At 33.0% G+C, this 15,566-nt stretch overlaps 1 protein-coding gene across 8 annotated transcripts in view; it reads right to left on the reverse strand.

The window, feature by feature from the left end:
• The window catches only part of MAGI2 (membrane associated guanylate kinase, WW and PDZ domain containing 2), an 895,053-nt gene that overhangs the window by 203,059 nt on the left and 676,428 nt on the right, over positions 1-15,566 (reverse strand). For all 8 annotated transcript variants that reach the window (XM_052000674.1, XM_052000676.1, XM_052000675.1 and 5 more), the window contains one exon: positions 6,189-6,280. In XM_052000674.1, coding sequence (XP_051856634.1) covers positions 6,189-6,280 — 92 coding nt within the window. The remainder of the gene's footprint in view (positions 1-6,188; positions 6,281-15,566) is intronic.

Raw genomic sequence — 15,566 nt, forward strand, 5'->3', positions numbered from 1 at the left:
TCTCTACAAAAATGGAAAATTCTTTAGTGAAGGTAGGTGACAAAAGCAGTGTTTTTCTATATTGCATTGAACATTACACACATATGGTTAATAAATAAATGCCTTTGATAGATAAGAATAGTTGTTGTTTGTATAGATTTGTAAGTCTAAATGAATGTAATACATAATCTACAAGGTCCAGAGGCAGTGTGATAGAAGTGATAGAGAGTTAGCCTTGGAGTCACAAAGATTTGCCTCTGATTCATACTAGCTGTCTGACTGGGCAAGTCAGTTAACTGCTCTCAGATTCAGGTTCCCCATCTGTGAAATGAGGATTGCAAGAGCATCTCTCTGAAGATAATTGTAAGAATAAAATAGATAAAGTAAAGGACTTTGTAAACCATAAAGTACTAAAGCAAATGTTAGTTATCATCATGCTCATCCTAATCATTATTAGAAACAGTGGTAGTAATATTATCACCACCATTAGTTCCACTTCTATGACACTGATTTTTGTAGTCTGTAGTGACTTTACCATATGTCAAAACCTGACTTGGATTCCTTCATTTTAAAAATCCTTCACAGATTTCTTCTTACTCTCTTTCCAGTTAATTCCACTGACTTTTGCCCCATTTTTCTCCTGATGCTGCTCAGGGCTTTTTCCACTGCACTATTTCCTGAATCTCACCATCATAATGCTTCCCCAATTCTTCTCAGCTCACAGCAGGAAATCTCATTTTTGTTTATTCATGGCAATTTTTAATTTATTTTATTTTCTATTGTTATTTAACTATGAAAAGCACTCCTTTCTTACAGGAAAGATGGCCATCTGCTTTGTTTGACTTAAGAGTCATGCTGTTTGTTATTTACTAAAAGCAACATTGTTTTGTTTAATGTGTACCTTGAGATGTCAATAATACTCTGTATGTATGAGAGCAGAAGCCCTTTAGCTATAACGTATGGGGCCTCCTGTGGTTTGGGACCAAGGTCTGAAATGCTTTTTTTTCTAGTAGATTTATTTATTTTTAATACACATTATTTTATGAATCATGTTGGGAGAGAAAAATCAGAGCAAAAGGGAAAACCATGGGAGAGATAAAAAACAGAAAAAAGAAGTGAACATAGAATGTGTCGATTTACATTCAGTTGTCTTAGTTCTTTTTCTGGATGTAGATGGCATTTTCTGTCCAAAGTCTATTGGGATTCTTTTGGATCACTGAACCACTAAGAAGAACCAGGTCTTTCATAGTTGATCATGGCACATTGTTGCTATTATTATGTGCAATGTATTCCTGATTCTGCTTGTTTCACTCAGCATCAATTCATGTAAATCTTTCCAGACCTTTCTAAAATCAACTTGTTCATCATTTTTGATAGGACAATAATATTCCATGACCTTCATATACCACAACTTGTTCCGCCATTCCCCAATTAATGGGCATCTACTCATTTTCCAATTCTTTGTTACTACACAAAAAGAGCGGCTACAAATATTTTTGCACATGTGGGTCCTTTTTCCTCCTTTAAGATTTCCTTGGGATACAGACACATTAATGGTACTGCTAGGTCAAAGGGTATGAACAATTTTATAGCTTTATAAATTAAGGCTATTATAGCTTTTTGGGCATAGTTACAAATTGCTCTCCAGAATGGCTGGGTAATTTCACAACTCAACCAACAAATGCCTTAGTGTCGCAGTTTTTCCACATCCTCTCCAACATTTATCATTTTGTTTTCTTGTCATCTCAGTCAATCTGAGAGGTGTGAAGTGGTACCTCAGGATTGTTTTAATTTGCATTTCACTAATCAATAATGATTTAGAGCATTTTTTCATATAACTATAGATAGCTTAAATTTCTTCATCTGAAAATTGTTCATACATATCCTTTGACTGATTTTCAATTGGGGAATTATTTGTATTCTTATAAATTTATAAATATTATTTATATTATACACAAAATTATATATAATAAATAATATATAAATATATAAAATATTATGTAAATGTATATTTATGTAAATATAAATTATAAAATTATAAATTATGAATTTGACACAGTTCTTCTGAAATGCCTTCTTTACAATGTATGAACAATTAAATGTGGCTACCCTGTCTTATTCATATGTAATCTCTAGATTTACATTATATGGAATCTTATGAAGTTTCCTTACAGCTGGAACTTTTTTCCTTATGTAGTTCATTTTGCTGGATTTCAAGATTTTCCATTTTCTAGTTCATAATCTCCAATTTTATTTCTTTCATTGAGATTTAACCTTTTGCAATAGGTTAAATGTTAAATTTGTAACTCTCAGCTTGATTATGCTTCCAATCTTTCAAATGAAGGAAAAAGCTATAAGGAAACAGCTATACAATTACATTATGGATGAACTTCAATCCATGTAATCCAAAGCTTATCACAAATATTTGAAGCCTGCCTACTGGAAGGAGCACTTAAGTTATTGGGGTTGAGCCAATTTTTGGAAGGATGAGGATGCTGAATGTCCTCTGAGCAGAGTGCAGAAAAAAAAATCAAAACTGAAGATATGATCACAATGTGTAATTCACACTTTTAAGTTCCATTTTTAGGAAAATGGTTCATTTTGATGTCAACACAATCACTTTGGTGCTAGGTTAGAAACAGTAAAAACTTTCTTTCCAGAGACCACATGGTGCTCTTAATCAGTGCTAGGTTTCAAAATATATGGCTTCTGTTCTCTATTTCTATTAAATTTGCCCTTTTCATAGACTATAAGAATGAATCAGGTCCTTATACTTCTTGGAAATGAGATCTTTATCAGAGAGAGATACAATATAAATATTTTCCCTATCTACCTATTTCTCTTCTGATTTTATTGTACTATTTTTGTTGGTGAATTTTTTTAAAAAGTATTATCTCCAGATAGCAGATGTTTAATAAATGCTTTAAAAATTTTATTTTCAAATACTGTTGTTTTTTTTTTTAAAGAAGGCAATGGGATAAAAGTGAAGCTGATGACTTTTGTCTTTTTCTTTCTTAGCATTACTTTAACATTTATTGGACACCTCTAATGTTTGGGATTCAGCCTATTCTTTTCATGCCATCCTCTCCCTAACAATAAAGTTTTATATCTTTTGGGCTGAGGTGAATTAGAGGCCTTGCTGAAAATGAACTGAGTATAGTTCAGTTATAACCTACAGTAGATCTGCTCTTGTTCTTAGAAATAAGGGTGGAAATCTGGACTCAGAGGACTTTCCTTTAGTGATATCTGGTGTGGAAATTGGGACCTCATCCTGTCCACAACTGATGACTGCAATTCTTTCTGTAGAAAATTATATCTAAAGAATTTTTAAAAGTCTCAGGTGCCCAAAGCACTCAGAAAGGGCAAATTTATAATGAGTTTCAGAGATCGCTCATGACATACAGATGTTCCAAATCCTTGCCTATTTAATTAATGAATGAATCATACTTGTATCACATATACAGAGGATTATATGCTATTTGGATAGGGAGCTAAAGGAGTAAAAGAAAGAATTTTTGTCATATATATACATATATATATGTCCCTATAGATCACAATATAAATAAAGAGTTAAAACATACACATGCAATTACTTGAGAGGGCTATAGGAGAGTATAAAGAATTAGTGTGTATATATGTATGTTTATACATATACATACATCTCTGTGTATATACACATATAAATGTATATTACATGTGTAAATAGTGTAGAGATGTTTCTAAATGCAAATTAATGTCAATTTTATTTTACCTTATTACCTCTTTTCTCCCTGTGCCACATCAGGATAATTTAGGTTATGTGACCTTCTATAGCTGACAATTCCTAAATTTCATGTGCAGGGACTAAGAGGCTGGGCTATTTCTTGAAGGATTCCTTTTTATGAAATAGCCAGATTATCCTTATCAGATCAGAGGATTTGTTGTTGAAAGACAGTATCAGAATTAAGATAGGACAGTGAGGGTGGTTTTTGAATATGCCTATCAATCAGTCAAAATTTATTAAGCATCTACTACATGCTGTAACTTAGAAGGCACCAACTGCATTTATATTCTTCTGTTCAACAGCATAGAAACAAATGACATTAATGTCTGGTTAGCAAGTATGGTTAAAGTAAGAAGTTACCAGACAACAATGACTTCTCTTTCCTCTTCCTCCAGCAACTACAACTCAGGGAAGTTCCTCCTTTAATCTGCTAACAATTTTGTTCCTCCCATCCTCCAGCATATGCTCCAAAGTACACTGAGTCTTTGTTTCCCATCAACAAAATTTGTCCTGAAATGTTGATGTGTGAGTACGTCTCATACTCCTTTCTCTATGAATCACTCTTAAAGTCTCTATTTTGAGAAGGGACTATAAAACCATGCTTTAATTGGAGTCATACCCTGGAACATCCATTAACTACTGCCCTTCTAATCTTGGACTATATTTTTGCTATTATGTTGGCCTCCTTATCCCATTACTGAGTTCCTCTTGGGATGCCTATTTTGGAAAAAAAAGATTCTAGGTTAGTCAATCTTCATTTTCTTTACAATTGTGCTTCTGATTTTTTGAACTTCATCAATGCTATACTCCTATGCCAGATACCTTCAATGACACCCCCAACTTTTCAGATTCCTTTTTCCCTATTATAAATTATTAGTGCTGTGTACATGCAGCACCATGTTTATGCTAACTCTTAGTTAAAAGTTGTACCTTCTTCAAAAGGTCTTTCCCAGACTTCCTTAATTTTAGTGCCTTCACTCTATTGATTATCCCCAATTTATCTTGTACATATGTTGTTTATATATAGTGGTTTGCATGTTGTCACCTTCACTTGACTGAGCACTCCTTACAGTACCTGGCACATAGTAGGCACTTAAATGTTAGCTGACTGATACTCCTTATAGTACCTGGCACATAGTAGGCACTTAAATGTGAGCTGAATGACTAAATGCCACACAGTAGTTGCTCAATAAATGCTTCTTGCCATACCTTGATCTGTACATGTTTAATGAAGTATTGGCCTGGAAACAAAATTTTTGTTTTTGATGCTGCTCTGGCTACTCATTTAAGAGACAAGTAAAATACTTGACCATACCTTGCTTAATTAAAAAAAACCTCTCTCATTGTCCAGCATGGTGTTTTGTACATAGTATGGCAAAATTTATTGCCTCAAATTTAATTTGGTTTAGTCCAATTTCCAATATAACATGGAAGGCGTTTCTTTAGAATCCATGGGAAACAGTCAGAAATGAACTCTCTTAAATGCTTTTAGTGATAATAGAAGCTCAATGCTTAGAGGTCATCCCATTCTATTGTTAGATACTAAAAGTTATTGGCAATAACATTCTTGAAGATTTGGCTTGGTCAGTTCTTACTTTGCACAACATATTTTTAGAAGTAATTTTGTAGTCTACATTTTAATATTCATTCTTAAGCCCAATTTTTCTGATACATTTTATGTATGTTTAGAAACATTTGACACCTTAAACTTAATTTCTAATGCATTAATCAATCTTTCCCCCCTTATGAAATAGCCTCCAGAATGGTGAGAGAGGTACACAGATCTGTCATGATTAATAGCCAAATAAACAAGTACTTCCTTCAGGTTTCTCAAAATTCAACTCCATGCCAAATAAAGGCATCCTCCATTCTCCTTCATCTACTTTTCTCATCCTTACAACTTACTTTAAAAATAATCATGTGGGGGACTGTATGACATTCTGCCTGATTTTAACAACTCTATTTCTTGCTTCACTGTCTCTCAGTCAAAATGTAACATGTAATTCTATTTTTTAAAAAAGTCTGATTGATGTATTTTGTTTTCAAATTACATTTACTGATTAATTTCGCTAAATGGCCTTCTTATACACATTCTCCATAATGCTGTAGCTCTAGCCATAAGCTGCTCTCCAAAAAATACAGTACTTCAATACAACCCAAATAATTGGATGATGTAAAACAAACAAAAAGTCTAATTCACTTTAAAGGAAAAGGAGGGTATAATTGTATACCTTTTCCAACTAAGTACAAATTATTCACAATGATTTACGGGAAATGGACATGCTGACATTTTGAAAGACCTATCTTTTCCAAATGACCATAAGATTTTTTTTTCTTGGAGTTCTGAAAGTCTATTTTCTTTTAGAGCAGTAAAAGGCATGATATTCTCCGATATTTACATAGACAACAGAGCCATAATGTAGGAAGCCAGGTAGAATCAACTTACGGGTTGTCCAGGTTCATCTCCCCCAAGGATTCTGAAACCAAATCCAGACTCCATCCTCCGGAGGTGAACATCCAATTCTTTATAATCTGGACCTAGTATAAAGAAGATACCATTGAATAATGAATCCTGCCTTCTCTGAAGGCCCCTAGAGAAACTGAACATCTCAATGATTAATTCCATGGATATGATTAATGACAGTGCTGTCAGAGTTGGTGGAGTGCAGAGAGGAAGAAAAAGTATGCTATAGTGACAAAGATTAGCCATTCCAAAAATGAGGTTAGTCCCCAGAATAGCATTGTCCAGTGAAGGGCATTGATTCATGCTGGACAGTGCTCCTGGCATATACAAAGTGTTCTCATGGGTTTACTGCCTTAAGGAGATGCAATGTGACATCATATATTGAGAGATGGGATAATGGGAAGTTGCTAATGACAGCTATCAAAATGTAACATGGATGTATCTGAATCTCTGAGGAGAAACAATATAACTGATAAGAATTCCTCTTTTGAAACTTTTGAAAATGCGAAATAGTTGGACTTAAATTTGTTCTCTATGGGGTTCATGTGGAGTTTTTCCTTCCTGACAATCTTTGATAAAATATGCTTGGGGCTAAATGAACTCTCATCCTCCTAAAACTCTTAAAAATGGAAGATACTAGGAAATGCATTTTAAACTCTATTATCATATTCATAAAATGAATTGATAGTATGCCATTTCTCCCTTAACCCCTCCCCCATTCTCTAGCAGCTGAAACAACAGATGTGTGCCTAAAATAAAATTTTACTGGCAAATTTGCTTGAATGGTATTTTTGGTTCTCTTTCACTGTCTGTCTCTTCCTTATACCCAGAAAAATGTATTTAGGAAAAAATATGAAATTATTTACTTTTAAAAGTGAATATTATTTACAGCTACTTATTTTTCTATTCCTTCTCAGTGGTGAAAAACTGTCTAAGAATTTTGGTGTGAATGGCAAGCATCTCCATTGTTACAAATTAAACAAGTGATTAAGCACTCTATGAACCATAAATTCCTGGATTTAAAGGGATTTTAATAGAACAAAAAGAAATGACAGAATAAAAGGTGTTAGATTGTTGCCTGCTTATGTGAGAGATTTCAAAGAATTGAAAAATTAGGTAGAATTTAAGGGGCAGTACCCTCCTTATTCCTCTTTGCTACTTTTCTTTTTCTTCTCTTCCTGAAACCAGATAGTTAAGTTCCATGAATTAAGGAAAAAAAGGACAGAGAAGGGAGACTTACTGGCTAATGGTTAGGTTAATCTTCTTCAGGTTCTATGATCTATGAGGTTACAGGGGTAAGGCAAAGTAATTATTTATATGTGGCCTTCCCCTTAACTGAACTCACAGGATGATTCCCATATTCTCCCCAAGCCTACATTATACAATCTCACCAATATATCCACATAATAGATTGAATTTATTTATTACTTTAATAGTTACAAAGTACTGTTCCTCACAACAACCCTGTGAGGTAGATAGTTGGAACATTACTATTCCTATTTAATAGATGAGGCATCCGGGGCTCAGAAAGCCTAAGTGATTTGTCCAGTATCAGACAAAGGATTTAAACTTAAACTTCCCTACTCTAGTACCTAAGAGTAAGTCCAGCACAGGATGTGGCCTCCAAAGGCAACAAATCATTTCCCTCTGAAAGGAACATTCATTTACTAGATTAGCTTGTGGACTTTTTCACCTGGTAGATGCACAGTAATACATATGATTACACATGATATGGTAGGGTAATCATGAGGACACCACAATCACTACATGTAACACACTTTGCTAAGATGAAATATGGTCTTTTATGGTGAGTAATATAGTACTTCCTATCTACAGAAGAATGAATAATTAGTCTTTAAAATAGCCTTCGGAATGGATGCCTTGACAACATAATTTCACATACTTGCAAGGTGAAAGGAACTGAGAAACAGAGTGAATTCCATTCCCAAAGTCACTTAGAGAATTAATTGATGGTAATTTTGAGAAGAGCACCAGATTCTATTCTTTACTTCAGTGGTGGCAAACTCAAATAAAAATGGCCCTGTGGACCACACATTGACCTAGACAAACTATAAATTAACATAGTATGTACTGTATTGTATTTTTATTTATTTTATGAAACATTTTCTGATTACAATGTAATGTGATTTCAGTCACAGGAGAAAGTTTTGTAGGCTATATGCCCAAGGGCCATATGTTTGACACCTCTTCTTCAATTCTAGGAAGTCTCAGTTTTAAAAAAAAAAAAAAAGGTTGATTTTGGATCTAATGATACTATAGAAGAAATAAGGGAGCAGCACATGAACTCAGAGGCTAGGAAAACAATATTGTAACTATCTGTGACATAATGGTGAGAGTGTCAAGACAAAAAAATAAGAAAAGAAAAGCAAAAAGATAAATTTAGCCATGAGTAAAGTTTGACCACAACTTTGTCTTGGATTGGGTCACATTTCCTTTAAAAATGCCATCATCATCATCACACCATTATCTTCATCAGAGAGTCAGAGTTGAGACTTTTGAGTAAGGAAACTTTTATTTTTTTAATATTTATTTATTTATTTTTTTGCTGAGGCAATTAGGATTAAGTGACTTGCCCAGGGTCACACAGCTAAGAAGTATTAAGTGTCTGAGGCCGAATTTGAACTCAGGTCCTCCTGAGGGCCAGTGTGTTATCTACTGCACCATCTAGCTGCCCCATAAGGAAACTTTTTATAAACAACTTTTCTGTAATTTCCATATGGATGGAATGCTAAAGAAGAAATGACATTTTCTAAAAGCATTTTGAGAGTCCATCAATATTATAAGAGTTCCACGGAGACATTATCCAGAACATAAGTGCTTAATAAATGATTATTCATTAACTAATTGAGAGAATTTTATTTTCTATATATTTTACTTTTCCAGAAGAACTTTCCACAGACAAATATTTGTGTGAAGGCAGTGTGAAACTGTGATACTCCTGATCACTGAATTTCTAGTGACAGGCCTGAGAATTCTGAGCACTTAAATTCTCAAAAGTTATTTCTGAATTGTGTGGAGGTAAAAAGAGGAAAGGAAAAGATCTCATCTCAGGAAACTGCTAGGGTACCCAGAGGATAAGGGATTGATAAATGACTCAGCTCTTCTTTTGGGAAAGAAATATGCCAGCACAGAAGAGGAGTAATCCTTTATTTTAGTCAGTTTAATTTTAGTTAGCTCCAAAAGAATATAGTTTTGAACAGAGTAATTATTCTCTTTTCCCATATACAATCCGGCAGCAATTAAGATTGCCTTGAGTATTGCTGTAGTCTGCCTTCCCAGATTCCCAGTTTTGGGAAATGGGTATGGCTACTTTGCTATGTCATATCTGTGATGATGATTTCACTTCTCAGAAGAGAAATTACAGGTCCAGACATTGCTGAGGCATATCAATTAAATTCTCTCCTTGGGAAGAGTCTTTTACTCATAACTGAGTGGAGACACAAGCAAAGAATCCTTTTTAGAAGATGTAGATACACACCATCTAGGTATTCTCCTGACTTTTCTTTATAACAAAGAAAAAATCATTTCTTGATTTGATTTTGATTTTTGACTAACTCCCAAGGACATTTCACATGCTAAGTGGATCTCCAAAACTCTGTTTTAAAAATACATGGCTGTGTGCATGATATTAAGGAAGAGGTTGGGTGACTGAACAAAACTGATTAATTTTATGAATGAATTCAAGACTCAGAAAGGCAAAGAATGATATTTTGTAGATTAATTTGGCACATGGGATGCTGCAGTAAACATTTCAATTAAATTTTGGTACTTGAATCCCCTTCCATGTTTTAATTAAAACATAAGTACCAAGCTTTATTATCACAGTTTGGCACAGAACAGTGCATTTATTCAATTTTCCTGCTAAAAATAAGAATTAATTTCCTTGTAACGGGAACATTTCAGAGAGATAGAACAAGACAAAGATCATGATCAAAGAAAAGAGTTAAACTCATTGGCTTTGAAAACTCCTTTATCTCTGATCTGCACTCTGTATCTATGGATAAAGTTAAGTACATTTCAGCCTTGAATTAAAATGTTAGTTTCTATTAGTGTGATCTCATCTTACCAGTTAGATATTTTATGTACCTGAAATGCTACCTTAAAAGAAAATTGCTTTATGCTCATATCTTGCAATATATAATTTGTCAGGCAAGGATATTCAAAGGCTGTTATAAGGCAAGAATCAGCCTCATGGGTCCAACAAACAAAAATTCATACTTTGTATTCATTCCACTATGCTTACTACATAAATAGAACACAACAGATAGATAAGTAGACAGACTTCACTCAACTTCAACCTCCATTTTTGTCCCTAAGTATTTCAAGCTGTTAAACTGTTAGAGAGGGAGTAGATATTTTATGATTCACTACAATGAGGTATTGTTTTTTTAAATATTGACAAGTTTTTAAGGATTGTGGTCATTAGGGACATGTACCTTTAAGTTCTAAGTTATCAGACACATAGAGAAGTGAAATAAATTAAGTAATTAAATACTGATTCCTGACTTCAAATTTGCATCTATAATTGTAATTACTATAATATCATTAGTTTCTGTTACAAATCATTTATATAATTGGATCCATAGCAGTCATTTTTTTTTTTTTTTGATCAGATGTGTATGGAAAAATGACCTTAGACTGGAGCCTTTTCCACTCACCTCTTTACCCCCTCCCCCCGAGTAAAATACATAAATTGGCTTGATATCTGAGGACAAAATATGAAAAAGTAGCTTATAAATTACATGTAAATACAGAATGAAATGATTCCTTACACATATAATCCTTATGATGTGTTAGAACAAACAGATGAAAAATAAGCTGTCATCATGGTAACATTCTGGATGTGTGTGCTAAAAACTCATATATATGAAACTGTTCTTATAAAGAAATATTTTCTGTTTTTTGCCTTTCTCTCGATTCAATTGTCTAAATAATGTGACTGGTTCTAAAAATAAATGATTTAGCAATAAATCCTTATTCTCTGTATCTACTTCTGCAATATATTATGGCTGAGGAGTTTCATCTGATCTATCATCTTCTCTCACCCTGTTTTTTTTTTTTTTTGTTTAGTGATTCAAAGTAGTTGAGATACTGTTTTTAATTAGATTAACTAGGTAAAATTGTAAAAATCATTCTTAAATGGAAAGCTATTTAGTGTTATTTGAATTAAAAAAATTCTTATTATTAGGGCTTTCTTATGCATATCATCAAAAATTTTGTATGGATGTCATTTGGATGTTAGGATTTGAGAAAGCCTATTAAATATTTGGTGGGCCCTTTGTGGGAATTTAAGGGAGGAAATAGCATGAGTAGGCATGGATGAGTTGTGACCAGTAACTGGAGTATCCAGATCATATCTGATCAAATCAAATCACAGATCAAGACATAGCCTTGAATTTGAAGTAACAGTTGCTATCTAACAAAGAACTCCATTTTGTACTTTAGGTGGGTCTTTGCTACAAATTTCCCAAGAGAAACTTGGATTCCAAAAGTCATTTCTTAAATTAAGCTCTTCAGATTCATTGTAGGAGGTGATTTTTGATTAAAAATGTATTATTATTATTATTTTTAAATAAAAGAAACCTAAATATTTCTGTTTCATGCTTTCCTTTGCTGTGGCATTACTGGACTCATTCATTAGGTTAGTCTTTAGTGTTTAACTCTATATTATTAAATGTCCAATTAAGGTTGAATCAAAGAGATATGATAATTGGGTTTTGTCAAGTGGATATTACCCAGAGAAATAATGAAAGAAAACATGGTGATTTGAACACAAAAATGGGAGACTTTTTGTCTACAGGACAGTGAATACTGAAGAATACTTGCCAGAGGAATCCATTCGAAAACTGGTCCTTGGTGGCACTTGTTCTGAATGGGAAAATGGGGAATTAAAGTTGTAATTCATTTCTTTGACATTTGAAGATTTAACTTTCCTTTATTTGTACTGTGGATTAAAACCATGAATACTTTTGCTTGTGATTGATAACTTTCATCCCTTTTGCTAACCTCCCCCCACCAGCAACCAAGGAAATAGGGAAATTGATCTACATTGACTTATTTTTCTTTATAAATAATATAGCTATTCTCCTAAATGTCTTCAAAACTTGTCATCCCCAATCCCAAATCACTAAAATTCCTATGCTAAACTAAGGTGGGGAAAAAAAAAACCACCTTGTGCAATAATTAAGCAGTCAAACAAAAAAAATTAGTTGCATCACTTTATGTAAAGTACTGTACAAGCCATAATTTTTTTTCTTTAAACATTGGACCAAACTTCAAAAGAAGGAATTAAATATCAACAAATGTAAAGTTTTACATTTTGTTTTTTAAAAATTAACTTCACAAATATTCTGAGGCTGTTTTCTAAAACTTTTTTTGGTGTGTCAGATCCCTTAGAGCCTGTTTGGGGAATATTTGGCTATATAAGGTCCCCAAAAAATAATTTGCTAAGGCAACTGCAAGTGATGATGAGCTGAAAGCTAGCTACAACAATCTCCCACTTCTTGAATTCTATAAATTGATAATTTTGTATGGCCTGCAAATGACATTATAAATATCCAAATGACCCTTAGCAGAAAAAAAGTTTCCTTACCCACCTTAGACTGTCTTATGTAGCCTCCTGGGAATAATTTTTTTTAAATACACAAAATAAAACACATAGGATTACAAAGAGAATTAATCATGTTGAAATGAAATGAATTTTTTTTAAGGAAACAAACTCACAGACATCAGGTTAAAAACCCTAGTACTATCTAGTACTTGATTAGAGATATGGTTGACAGACAATTTGTCTGAAAAAAAAAAATCCAGAGCTTTCAGTGGATTGTGAATTCAAAGAAAATCAGTGGCATAATACTTTATGTAAGATGTGAAAAAGCTAATCTAAATAATTTAGGCTGTATTATTGGAGAGATATAGTATCTAAGACTAGGGAAAATGATCATCCTACATTAATATTTTACCTTGATGGATTATAGCTTTAAATCCTAGATGTCTTCCCATTGTTTCTGGTATTCTCTTCTCTCTCTTTCTTAGCTAACCTGATTTCGTGATTTCAGTTATCTCTTCCATATAGATAACTAAATGTATATGTTGAACTAAAATGTCTTCTTGAATACAGAAATGCCCTATTTCCAATTACCCACTGGACATTTGCTCTTTAATTGGTACAGGAGAATAAAAAATAAACTCACTGTTTTTTTCCCTAAGCCTGTTCTTTCAACTTTGCTTTTTCTTTAGATGATTTCTTGTTCAGTCATTTTTCAGTTATATTCAACTTTTGGTTACCTTATATGGGGTTTTCTTGGCAAAAATACTGGAGGGTTTTGCCATTTCCTTCTCCAGCTCACTTTACAGATGAGGAACTGAGGCAAACAGGGTTAAATGACTTTGTCAGACAGCTGGTTAAATGTTTGAGGCCAGCTTAGAATTCAAAAAATCTGTTTTTCTTACTTCAGGTCCAGCACTTCATTCACTTTGCCACATAAATGTCCTCTCCTTTTGATGGTACATTCTAATTAATAATTACGAATATTTATTTATAGAAAACTAAAGATTGCAAAGCACTTCACACATATTATCTGATTTGATTGTCACAAAAACTCTTTGAAGTAAAATGATCCTTATATTACTGATGAAGAAACTAAGTTATGGAGGGTTAAGTGATTATATACTAGGCATATTATAGTGTCAATGAAAAGCAAAGTTAAATATATGCAATAGGGAATCTAAAATATGAAGAATAAATTGTTCTTTCATTTTAAAGCACTTTTTGTGATTGCTTATAAAATATCCAAATGTTTTGTCTGTACTGGTTCAAATATCCTGATACTTCTGAATATAGGGTATCCCAAAAGTTTTAGAGCAATTTTGAAATACCTTCTAGTTGTATGTTGGGAAATTAAAGCTGATTAAGTTAGCTATATTAATATAATTTAGTATATAATGTTAATAACCCCCCACTTATATATTATTTTACTTTCAGCATAGTAATTTTGTGAGGTATTATTTTTATTATTAAATTGTCTTAGGAAGATTTTAAAGATCACCTGAAAAGATAAGGTACCAGACACTGAAGTTCCTCACATTAAAGTTCTTCCTTGAGTTGAACTGCCAGGCATTCAAACTCTACTACAGAGTATATAACTCTGATGGGCTGGCCATGTTGTTCAAATGCCAGATGTATGCTTGCCAAAAAGATTATTTCATGGAGAACTCACATGAGGAAAATTTTCACATAGTGATCAGAAAAAGATATATAAGAAAACTGTGAAAGTTTCTTAAAAAAACTTTGGAATCAATTTTGAGACATGGGAGATTGGCACAAAATCACCCAACATGATGGCCACATCAAAGAAGGTTATGTACTCGATGGGCAAAGTAGATTTACAATAGTTCAAAAGAAACATGAGATATACAAATTTAGGGACATCTTCCCTCCAAATGTTTGTATAAATTATTTGTGTCTAATAGTTAGGACTTCTGAGCTTGTATTGTCTGATCAACACTATACCTTGACCCAAGCATAGTAATGTTATTTTGATCCTCTTTGAAAATGAAGAACAACCAACCAATTTATTATTATTATTATAATTGTTATTCTAGAAAATGGGGCCAGGGAATAAATGGTCTGTCTATAATTACTTATCTAGTGTCAAATTTTGAATTAGGGCTAGAAATTGCTTTTCTTAAATAACCAGAGGAAGCTCATATAAATTTAAGTGTACAAGATAAACTATGTGTGATGATATACAATTCATGCAAGTCAAATGTAGGACTTTGGAAGTATATCATATCATAAGATTAGATTTGGAAGGGACCAAGTCTAGCACCCACATTTTGCAGCTGAGAGAACTTTAGAAATCCAAGGAGATTAAGAAATTTCTTCAAGTTCATAACAATAGCAATCATCAGAAGTAGGATTTGAAAACAGGTCCTCTGACCCCAAAGCCATTGTTCTTTCCACTGTACAATACTGCCTCTCCAAATCAAATATCCTAGGGCAGAGGAAAAATATATATATTTTTAAAAATTTGTATTTATTTTCAAAGAGTTAGATATTGTTGAACAAATGGTTAAAAGTAAGGAATATATGATAAACAGCATGCACATTTCTTAATTGTATCAGGAGTAAGAGTTCCATTATGTACATTCACCTTTGCCACCCCTGCAGAGTCTCTACTAAGGAATGCAATTATTTGCTGAGTATATGGAGAATCAAAAAACGAAACTGGACATTCTTAAATTGTTCCCTTCCATTTTTACATTGACTTTGAAATATTTCCTTAATTACAGAAAGAGAAATCACAGAATTTCAAAGTTGGAAGAAACTTTAGAATG

This window comes from Antechinus flavipes, chromosome 5 (genome assembly GCF_016432865.1).
Source record: "Antechinus flavipes isolate AdamAnt ecotype Samford, QLD, Australia chromosome 5, AdamAnt_v2, whole genome shotgun sequence".
NCBI lineage: Eukaryota > Metazoa > Chordata > Mammalia > Dasyuromorphia > Dasyuridae > Antechinus > Antechinus flavipes.